This window comes from Cucurbita pepo, unplaced genomic scaffold, assembly GCF_002806865.2.
Source record: "Cucurbita pepo subsp. pepo cultivar mu-cu-16 unplaced genomic scaffold, ASM280686v2 Cp4.1_scaffold000149, whole genome shotgun sequence".
Taxonomy (NCBI): Eukaryota; Viridiplantae; Streptophyta; class Magnoliopsida; order Cucurbitales; family Cucurbitaceae; genus Cucurbita; species Cucurbita pepo.
Genome location: NW_019646440.1, coordinates 78,822 through 90,493, shown reverse-complemented (window position 1 = coordinate 90,493; position 11,672 = coordinate 78,822). Strand labels below are relative to the sequence as shown.

The following is an 11,672-nucleotide window of genomic DNA, read 5'->3' as shown; positions in this document are numbered from 1 at the left end:
ATGCGCACAGGTGCGAAAGCACACAGATGAGGGTGTTCATGAGGCGCATGACACTATGGGGTTCCGCTGACCTCCGGACGTCGCTACAGATTAGCTTGACCAGAGGGTCCAGGGGGTGTGCGAGCGCCCTGGGGACTCACACTCGCACGTGTGAGTCGTGTGTAGGGAAGTACTACACATCCAATTTGTCCGAGACTGGAGGCCACCCCTAAGATGATTAGAGATAGGTCCCTATTCATGATTGCATGTGTTTGCATTAGCATGGCCCCTATAGTGGGGCCACTTACTGAGTATTCTTTGAAATACTCAGGCCGTGTGCCACATCATTTTTTTCAGGTAAAGGCAAGGCGCACTTGTACGGAGGACGACGGCATCGCGAGCAGAGACTGTGGCACGTGCATAGGGTAGACTCATATTTGAATTTCTAGTCTTAAGTTAGAATAGGTTGTTTTGCATTTCATTGTTTTAAATTATTTTGTATTTGTTTTTGTTTTTTCTAAATTTCAGTATTATTTCCAATTAAATAAAGCATCTCCGTTTAACTTAACGTGTAAGGGGTATCCTTACTAGTTTTAATGATTTCTACCCAAACTTGCAACAAGCATGACATAAGCATGTATGACAATAAACCCGAGCAGATCTAGGGTTTAGAAAATTGGATCGTTAAAAAAAAATTATGACATTATTTCAAAAAGGAAAAATAAAAAAAAAATAAAAAAAAAATAAAGAGAAAAAGATATAATTACAAGTCAAAAGTCCCGTTGACTTTGATTTCTTGTGTTTTGATTGGTTGGTTGTTACATTGGATTTGAGGCATGGGCTTCCAAAAGCTGTTGCTCTAGCTGCAATGTCAACGCAAAAACAATCATTAAGTTTCTAATTTTTATCTAATCAAATATAATTAACATTTACAATCAATTTCTTTTATTTCCCTTTTTCATGAGTTTTAGTTAAATTGAGAGTATGGATGTTCGTGGATTAGATTAGGTCAGCTTATGATCTTTTGAGACTCAAAGCTAGGTTATCGGGTAGTGTGCTAGCGAGAACGTTGGCCCCCACTAGGAGTAGACTGTGAGATTCCACATTGGTTGGAGAGGGGAACAAAACATTCTTTATTAGGGTGTGGAAACTCTCTAACACGCGATTTAAAACTGTGAGGGAAACATAAGAAGAAAAAATCTAAAAAGAATAATATTTGATATCGGTGGGCTTGGGATATTACAACTATCAGATATCTCAGAAGTCGCTTCACAACTTCCCAATGTTTTCCTCTAGAAACCTGTAACGACCCTAAATTTTCTACTCATGAACATTTTCTAATTCTTGCTGCAAAACTTTAATGGGTCGGGCAAATTCATAAATAAATTGAACTTCAAGGGTATTTTGGTAATTTGTCATTTTTCTAATTATTTTATTAATAATTTTTTTAAAAAATCAAAACTTTTTCTAAAAAAAAAATTATTTATTTTAACACCTCTATAAAAAAAAATTATAGATGTTTTAAAAAAAAAAAAAAAAAAAAAAAAAAAAAAAAAAAAAAAAAAAAAAAAAAAAAAAAAAAAAAAAAAAAAAAAAANATTATTATTAAACGAAATAATCCGACAACCTTGAATAGAGTCTCGAACTTGTCCTTCACGGAAGCAAATTCTTCCTTCACATGTTGTAAACATTTCAGACACCTTCAAAATTGAAAATTAAAAAATTAAAAATTTAATATTAAAAATAAATGAAAAAATTACAATTTCTTTTCTTTTCTTTTCTTTTTTTTATTAGTTCATAAATATTCAAATTTTAATAATAATAATACTAATAATTAATAAATAAATAAACAACTGACCCTTCAATATTCTTGTCCTGGCAGCTGGTGCGGAAAGGAATGCAAGCCATCTGCACTTTGTTTGCTCCAATGCTGCGTTCAGTCAAAAACCAAAAATTCATATTATTATTTTTTGAGTTTTAATATTTTTAATTACTTTTTTTTTTTTTCGGTTGGGTTAGGTTAAAATAAAAAATTCGGCTCGATTCTTGGGTTGGCATTTTCTGGGTCAATTCATCCCGACCAACCCGAAAATAAGAGTACAGCCTAACTCCATCATACCTACTGTTAAAATTATTATGAAAAATTCAAAATATCTTACATTTATAATTTATGTTAGTGATATGTTGTGACGTGTGAGTATTTGATTTTAAGGATATGTAAGATTTTTTTTAAATAATTAGAAAAAAAAAAAAACTCTAAACAATTTGAAGGGTTGGGTTGGGTTAGATGGTGAAAGAAGGAAAAATTATTTTGAATTCGAGCATAGTTTAATGGTTAAAGTATATATCTTGAATTAATAGGTTAGAGATTCAAATTCTTCCGATGTGATGTCCCACATTGGTTGGGGAGGAGAACAAATCACCCTTTACAAGGGTGTGGAAACCTTCCATCAGACGCGTTTTAAAGCCTTGAGGGGGAGCCCGAAAGGGAAAGCCCAAAGAGGACAATATCTGCTAGCGGTGGATCTGGGCCGTTACAAATGGTATCAGAGCCAGTCACCGGACGATGTGCCGGCCTTCTCGCTGTTCCCCGAAGGAGGGTAGACACGAGGCGGTGTGCCAGTAAGGATGCTGGGCCCCAAAAGGGGGTGGATTTGGGGGCGGTCCCACATCGATTGGATAAAGGAACGAGTGCCAACGAAGACGCTGGGTCCCGAAGGGGGGTGGATTGTGATGTCCCACATTGGGTTTTAAAGCCTTGAGGGGAAACCCGAAAGGGAAAGCCCAAAGAGGATATCTGCTAGCGGTGGATCTGGGTCGTTACATCCGATCCACGTGTGGGTGAAGATCGATTTATGAGATAAGTGAATAGGGAAGGAAGAAGAAAGAAGAAAAGGGAAAAGTGAACCTTGAGCTGCTGCCTTTCAACTGGTGAACATAAGCATCAACTTTGTTGAAATCAATACATTTGTGATCTCTGCAATGAAAAAGGAATCTGTTTTAAGAATCAAAAAGCAAATTAAAATACAAATCATTCAAATAATTTCCCCATACAAAGCTTTAGCAAGTTCATTGATAAGCCTTTGAGAGTCTTCAAAGAATATAGAAACCACTTCCACCACAAACTCTGGATTGCTCTCATCTTGCAAACTTTGAAGCTCTTTGAATTCATCATTCAAATATCCCTAAACAAAACACAAAACTATTAAAAACCCACATAATATTTTATCCCCTTCAAATCATATGCAAAAGATATGAAAAACCTCGAAAAATAAAACCGTTCTGAGTAGTTTTTGTGAGAATCCCAGATTTGTTGGAGGGGAGAACGAAACAACCTTTGTAAGGGTGTGGAAACCTTTAAAAACTTTGAGGGGAAGGCCGAAAGGGAAAATCCAACAAGGACAATATCTGCTAGCAGTGGGTCTGGGTCATTACAAATGGTATCAGAGCCGGACACCGACCCATGTGACAACGAGAAGGCTGTTCCCCAAAGGGGTAGATATGAGGCGGTGTGCCAGTAAGGACGCTGGGCCCTGAAGGGAGTGGATTTGGTGGGGGTCCAACATCGATTGGAGAAAGAAACAAGTGCCAACGAGAACGCTGGGCCTCGAAGGAGGGTGGATTGTGAGAATCCCACCTTGGTTGGAGAGGAGAAGGAAACACAGTTTATAAGGGTATGAAAAACTTTTCCTAGCAGACGCGTTTAAAAAACTTGAGGGAAAGCGCGAAAAGAGGCGGGGTCTGGGTCGTTACAATTTTATTTGTACCAATACGAACATAACCGAGCATATATAATGTACAAACAAATTTCAGTGAATAAGGCATTTAAACTCGAGTAATATAAACAAAAGTCGGGATGAAAAAAGTATTTTTTTGAATTGTATTTGATATCTAACCTCTTTGAAGAGTGAGAGTGTGTAATCAAGCAGCTGCTTTTGTAAATGAAGCACACCTTCCATTATTGAAAAGCTTTGAGAAATCCACAAGACATGTAGGGGGGAAGGAGATGGACTTTATAATAACAATGAAAGCTAAAGAAGGGAACTGTCTTTTCTTTCACTTCCTTGCATTATTGATTATTCCCTTCTACATGTGGACTAAAACAACTCATCAATTATGAGCCAATAGAATCTCAAACCTACTATTTTATCGTTAACCGAAGACGCTGGGCCTTGAAAGGAGTGTACACTGAGCAGTGTGCCAACAAGAACACTAGACCCTAAATGGGGATGGATTACGAAATCCCACAACAAGAACACTAGACCCTAAATGGGGATGGATTACGAAATCCCACATCGATTGGAGAGAGAAATGAGTGCCAGCAAAGACGCTGGACCCTAAATGGGAGTGAAGGAGATAGGAACGAAACATTCTTTTTCGATGATTTAACTATAGTAACTTCAAAATTAAACGTTTCGCTTTGTTTGGATCAACTTTATTGCATGACCTCTGAGAAATTTTTGTAGAAAGTATATGAGCGATAACAAAACATATAGAAGGAACATGTGTTTGTATGTAGGAATTGTCTATTCTTCATTTTTAGAAACGAGAAGTACGTAAATGTCAATACATACAGGTCCCGAACATTATAATAATAGCTTATTATTATTTACATTCTCCAATGTACTCCTACCATGTATCCACTCCCCCTTTCACATCCCTTTTCTTTAGACTCATTATTGTTTCTTTTTCTCTGTTTCTAAGGTGCGTTGAACATTTTTGATTTGTTTTATTTGTCCAAAGAGCATGACTTGTCCTTTGTGTGGCCAAATAATACTCTCCATTTTCTAATTTCTTTAGATATTTTAATAATTTCTTAAATAATCGACACTATTTTATTTCAATTTAAAAGAGTTTCTGGGCCTTCGGTAAAGACCCGTCAAATTTCTGAAGAATGCTCATTTGGGTCTTGATCACGTGGTTGAAGTATCGAGAAAGGCGAAAAACTTCCATTTTAACGCGAACGCGGACATAAGGCATTTTCTTATTATGAATTTAGTGGCCGATGAATCACTAAAGAGAAAATTTGGGAGACATTCTTCATCGATCTAGTGGCCAATCACTGATCAAATTCCATTTTTCTACGCTGGTAGTCTCCTCAAGTTCGAGTGCTAGAAAGATAAATGAAGAAAAATTAAAATTTAAAAATAAACTTATAAAAAAAAGGGGAAAAAAAATAGTCTTATCTAACCTTATCTTAGCTCATCTACTTTATTATTCCTTACATATGCATACAAACATTAGTTTAGGGATTTTATATTTGATGAATATATTCTAAGTCACATGTAGATATATTATTGTAAAATATTGAAATAAACTTTTGTGGTGGTGGCATTATTTGATTGGATAATAGGTTGTGAGCTGCCCAAAGGGAACATCAATAGCATCTATTCTTTGGCTTTACTCTATCAAGCATGGCATGTGACTAGTTTTTATTTTATTACTTTCCTTTTGCTTTGGCCATTATTGGTGATGTTCAATGTCTACCAACCTCCAATGTTTAAAAAATGTATTGTTTTGGTTGGTAAGATGCTTGGAGGGTTCTTACACGTGTCGAAAACCGAAGGATTGAGATAATAGATACCTACCTCTTTCTAAAATATAATTGAGTAATTTTTAGTACACATAGCTCACGTTCCTAAATTTAAGTTCGTGGGTAGTTTTGACGAATATTTTGGCGTTTTCGTGTATGTACTTGGGTACTTGTAGTGTAACGGCCTAGGTTCATCCCGAGTAGATATTGGCTTGTTTGGATTTTCCCTCAAGGTTTTTAAAAGGTGTATGCTACGGAGAGGGCTCCACACCTCATAAAGGGTGTTTTGTTCTCCTCCGGAACTGATGTGGGATCTCCCAATTCACCCCCCTTCAGGGCTCTATGTGTCCTCGCTGGCACCCGTTCTTTCTCCAATTGATGTGGGACCCCCACCAAATCCACCCCTCTTCAGGCCTTAGCGTATTTACTGACACACCGCCTCGTGTCTACCCCCCTTCGGGGAATAGCTGGATTTGGCTCTGATACCATTTGTAACAGCTCAGGTCCACCGCTAGCAGATATTGTTCTCTTTGGGTTTTCCTTTCGGGCTTCCCCTCAAGGTTTTTAAAACGTGTCTGCTAGGGATATGTTTCCACAGTCTTATAAAGGGTGTTCCGTTCTCCTCCCCAACCAATCTAAAATCTCATATGTACGATATGGAGGAATTAGCATGAAATTGATGATTCAGATAAAAATAAGGTGTGCTTAAGCTTTGAAGAGTAATTTAAAGCATTCGAGTCGATTAAAGAAGTGTTGCAACAAAAGAATCCGATAGGAAAATATCTCGACATTGTCTAGAGCATACTCAAAATCATGTAACCAAGCCTCAACACCCATCTATCCACTGACCTCCAGCTACCTCTTCCCTAAAATATCTCAGTCAACCCCATTTCAAATGACAAACCTTGAAAGGAAAAATAGCTTCACGTAAGAACCAAAGGATCAAAGAAAGAAATGAAAAGGATAATGAAAAGGATTAACGACAGAGGTCTTAAGCAAGTTATTTATATATTCTAACAAGTAATTTTAAGGACTTAAGGCATTTGGAGAACGATTGGAAGGAGAAAGTAAGCGAAAATGACGAAAAGGTCATTTTTTTCAATTTCTAAGGAACTTTTTGAATTTTTAATTCCTTATCTAGAAGGAATTTCAAAATGTAGAAAAATTATGGATTTTAGAGAAAAATAATAATAAAATATTCGAAACGTAGCAAATTACCAAAATACCCCTAAAATTATGGATAATTACAAAAGTGCCATTCTGCTCAAAATCAGAACCTCCACCGTGACCATTGCACAAAATCTATCGAATCTCGACTGTTAGCCATTGGATCTCCTCCAAAATTGGATATAATCTAGAACACTCACAGATCATCACATCCAACGACTAGGATTCATAACCAAGGTCGATAAGGCTCTGATCATATTTCTAAAGGATTATCCAAAAAATTCAATCTCCAAATCACAAAAATTCTGGAGGTTTCAATGTCGATGGAAGCTTCCCCTATAAAATTTGAAGTTGGGGTAATATTTTGGAACAAGAATCGAGCAATGTCGAGCTTCCAATCGTAAGCAATAAGCATTTAGATTTTGGGTCTCTTACTCTCGATTTTCTTCCAAATTCGAAAGCAATTCTCCACCATTCCTCTTCAAGCTTGTTCCTATAGTTTCTAAACAAGATTACCCACAAGTTCTATGAAAGAATAGAGTGGTGAAAATGCCCAGAAACCATTCCCCCTATCCAATCTGCCATTAAAGAGCTTTAAGGAAAACTCAAAAATCCAATTTGAGGATACACGGTATTTCGTCGAGCAAGGACGATCCCAATAAGTTTCTGCACCTCCAAGGAATGTTTCCATAGAAGAGCACAAAGAGAAATAACCTTAGGAATGTGCCTAATTGAAGAAAATCAGTTTCGGGCTCAAATTGTGGGTTAGTTTCAAATTCCTATCTACGGTCCATTTTGATGAAGGAAGAAGTTGAGTAACTTTGATAAAGGAATCGAGAGTCATAGAACAAGCTACCCAAGAGATTGAAAATTGGGTGTGTCTGTTTGTTAACTTGAAGACTGAGAGCAATTTCTAAAATTGGGTAAACACTCAAAAAAGTTCTTCCAAACCATTTCCTTTAGCATGAGAAAAGGATATGGAAGAGGTTCCATGAAGAAATGGGGCCTTGAAAACCCTAGAATCGGCTACCTAATACGAAATCCTCTGTTTTTGCTCTGGCGAAAAATTAGATTTTAGACAAACTTTGGAAGCTAATATCTTAGGTTACGATCCACAAGAAGGTATGAAATCAATCCCTAGCTCTTCATTGTAACACCATCTTTAAGTTTCATAAAGAAATCGAGGGGAGAAACGGTATGATCAGAGCTATGGAAGGCAATATTTAGACGGTGGCAAAGGACGCGCACGTCTTCTTCCGGTCCAAAGGAAGAAGAAAACGATTTCAGTATATCTTCTTTATTTTTTTTCCTTCTCCTTCAACTTTTGTAGTTTTTTCATGGGTTCTAGTATTGATTGTGTTGTTATTTTATGAATATGGGTAGGTTAATTCATAGTTCTAGGGATTTGGGACAAGGAAACCCTAGCCAGTTGAATTTAAGAACCCTCATAAGCGTTTGGATATACAAATTCTTAGTTCACAAACGTTAAAATCTCCAAATCAATTTCATTTCATCTTAAGAAAAAGTAAGACTCGGATTACTTTGTTAATCAAATATCCAACCCAAGAACACTTCTTTGAGATTCGAATCACTCTACAAGGAAGATTGATCATGTTAAGTTTGAATGATTCTAAACATGCAATCTAAACTACATAAATGAAGTTTGATTCTTCATTAATGTGGCATGAATTGTAACATCTTGTGATAATTTAAACAACATTTCCTTCCCATTTTCCTTGAATTTTATAATGCATGATTGATGTCTTGGTTCATATAATTATGATAAGGACTCACTAAAAAAAATAAGTAAGATTTGGATTACCTTGTTAAATAAATATCTCAAGGCAATGAATTGTAACGACCCTAAATTTCCACTTACCTAGAGTCGCTATTGTCATCATCATCTAAACTTGTATGCAGAATTAAACATTAAAATCTTCATCATAAAACATAACCTTCATCTTAGGACACAGCCATGAACTTACGTGATTTGAAAACACCTCTAAAACGACACGACAAAAGACTAAAGGAAATAAGTAAAACTTTAAATTAAAAACATCTTATTCTAGCCTAAATCTAAGAAAATAAATGCGACTACCCTATGCATGTGTTATGGTCTCAAGTTGTGATGTTGTCGTCAGCCGTATACAAACATGTAATAGCCCAAAAAAACTAATTATAAAAATAATTATAAAAAATATATATGTCAAAATAATAATAATAATAATAATTCATAATTAAATAACTAAAAGGATTACTTAAAAAAAAAAAAATTTATCTACCTCTCTCCACTATCCTCTCATCCCAACGGCATCCTCTTTCTTCAACCCCACAATCTCACCGTTCATCAAAAAATAAACAGAAAAAAAAATGTCAGATGTGAGAAAAAGTAAAATGGCCTTTCAACAGAGGATATGATGACAGATTTACCTGGAGAGATTTTGGTCTATTAATATGGTAAAATATCATTTTTTCCTTTCTAGTATGGTTATAAGAAATTAATTTAGGATCCAATCTTCTTTCATATTTTACATTTTACCAGAACTTGTAATAATCAGATTCCATATTCAATTAATTAGATATTTTGTTAGCATTGGAAGTCATAGTATTAGAATCAATAAAATTTAAGTTGGCAGATCCATAAATCTATAAGATAATAGCCAAACAATCGATTAAAATTGACCAATAATATCAGTTGCAAAAGATCTGTAAGATAATAGCCAAAAATTGATTAAAATTGACCAATAATATCTAATGAAAAATAAATATAGAGTTAGAGTAATATCTTATCTACACAATTGAAAATCTATTAAAATAATTACAAACAGGGAGCGGGAAGATTGAGGGGAGATTTGTTGAACAAAATTTAAAAATAAAACAGGAAATAACAGAGGGCACGGAACTCCATTAAATTTTGTGAGGGAATATCATAATTTTAACAATGTAAATTAGAGAAATAATTTTATAGAGTTAAAACTTGAAACCGATGTCATGGGCTCACATAGGTTAATTTGGATTTCAAATGACGGAATTGAACTTTCATTAAGGATATATACGTGACAACGACTTAAGCTAACCAGGTAAGTGACCTTACTATCGGCATGGTTATTTTTGATGTTGACACGTGCCCCGTGGTTCTGCACGTGTCATATATATTGATATGTGTGAATTGTCTGTGGATCGATATGCTTCTTATATGTTATGTATATGTTATAATTATGTGAATTGTATGATAATAATTACGTTACAATGTGTTCAAGGATATGTTTGAGTAAGGATACAAGAAGGATGCACAAAACGAAATGTAACGATAGAAGTAAAATACGTTCATGAAACGTTAAGGTTAGGTTACATATCGGAGTGATATGGATAAGAGAGATTGATGGTAGAATACGATTAGGTTATGGGTAGAAAGTGATAGGTTTGTGATAGATTGATAGAACGATAGCATTAGGATTGATAGAACGATAGTGTTAGAATTGATAGAACGATAGTGTTAGGTTAAGTTCTTGTGATGAGATGACTAAGGTATCACGTAATGATATGTCTGTGATAGGTATAAGAACGTTAAGGCTATGATAAGTTAGAAAACGATATGACTATGAAGTGTTTACGTTATGACTTGTTTACGATATAATACATTGTGATGCAATATGTCATGGTATGATGTGTATATGATGAAATGTTATGTTAAAAGCATAGAACATTATGTTAGGTCTCTTAAATTGTGTGTATACAACATGATATGAATGACATGAAATTACGATAAATGACATGAAATATAACCCTGTTAGAATTATGTATGATTTGAGAACTGAAGAATGAGAAACGATATGACATGAATGATGAATGATATCTGAAATGATATGAAAAATGATATGATATGTACATAATGCTAGCGGGGTTGTATTAAAGGATAATGAAAATGGAAAAGTTTTGGGACCTCATGCATTATGTGTGCTCATGCATTTGGGGGGATACCCCTATCCCATCACGAGGGTACGGACGCGTACATCCAATGGCAGGACAACGATCGTTATGCTTTGCATAGCGCTACCATGACGGTTACTAGTTCTAGCGGGTGACCGGCCTAAGGGGCTCCCAGAGTATACCCACCGGATAAGAAAAGTGGCCCAGCGGTGTGCAAACTAGCTGGTGAGCCCGTACTCGCACGTATGGGCTGTGTGTAGAGTATATGCTACACGTCTTAGATTACCCGTTAGGACAACACTGTAGGGAAAACATAATGAAAGATAGGTCCCATCATCTCATTGCATGTGATTGTTGCATTTAACTCCAATAGTGGGGTCACTTACTGAGTATTTCTTCAAATACTGAAGCCATGTGCTACTACATTTTTTAGGTTAAAGCAAGACATTCCTGTACGGCTGACGACGACATCGCAACTTTAGACCATGACACATGCATAGGATAGCTGTAATTATTTTCTTAGACTTAGGCTAGAATGAGATGTTTTAAACTTAAATGCATATTTATTTTATTTTGGGTCTTTTGTTGTGTCGTTTTAAAGATGTTTTCGAAATATGTAAGTCCATGGTTGTGTTTTAAGATAAAGGTTATGTTTTATTGAATTTAAATGAAGTCTTCCGCATTCAATGTTTATGGTACATATACATTTGCGACCTTAAATTAAGTAAAAAATTTTGGGTCGTTACAAATGTAACGACCCTAAATTTCCACATACTCAGAGTCGCTACTAACGTCTCATGCTCATCTATAATGCAGAAATATAACTCTTACATGAACATAACTGATAATGTAAACTAAAAAAAAAAAAACGTTTAAAACAACTTCTTCTCTGAAAAACGCAGCCATGGTCTTACGTGTTTAAATATGAAATACTGAAATTTAGAGAAAACAAAAACAAATACAAAATAATTTAAAACAATGAAATGCAAAACAACCTATTCTAACTTAAGACTAGAAATTTAAATATGAATCTACCCTATGCACGTGCCACAGTCTCTGCTCG

General features: G+C 35.4%; 1 protein-coding gene across 1 annotated transcript; it reads right to left on the bottom strand.

Annotated features, from left to right (window-relative positions):
• Nucleotides 1-615: 615 nt before the first annotated feature.
• Nucleotides 616-3,962, bottom strand: LOC111784037 (histidine-containing phosphotransfer protein 1-like). Its single transcript, XM_023664857.1, has 6 exons — nucleotides 3,876-3,962; nucleotides 3,034-3,164; nucleotides 2,888-2,956; nucleotides 1,838-1,909; nucleotides 1,607-1,679; nucleotides 616-842 (listed from the first exon to the last, which is right to left on the bottom strand). The coding sequence occupies exons 1-6, from the start codon at nucleotides 3,936-3,938 to the stop codon at nucleotides 798-800; spliced, it is 453 nt and encodes a 150-aa protein (XP_023520625.1). The 5' UTR covers nucleotides 3,939-3,962; the 3' UTR covers nucleotides 616-797.
• Between the last annotated feature and the right edge of the window lie 7,710 nt (nucleotides 3,963-11,672).

What these genes read in the sequence shown, in the direction of transcription:
- LOC111784037 (XM_023664857.1), bottom strand. Translation starts at nt 3,938, where the DNA reads ATGGAAGGTGTGCTTCATTTACAAAAGCAGCTGCTTGATTACACACTC. An exon ending in TTGAAAGGCAGCAGCTCAAG is followed by an intron (nt 1,910 to 2,887) that starts GTTCACTTTTCC and finishes GACTGAACGCAG; the next exon opens with CATTGGAGCAAACAAAGTGC. An exon ending in AGTTCGAGACTCTATTCAAG is followed by an intron (nt 843 to 1,606) that starts GTTGTCGGATTA and finishes TTGACATTGCAG; the next exon opens with CTAGAGCAACAGCTTTTGGA.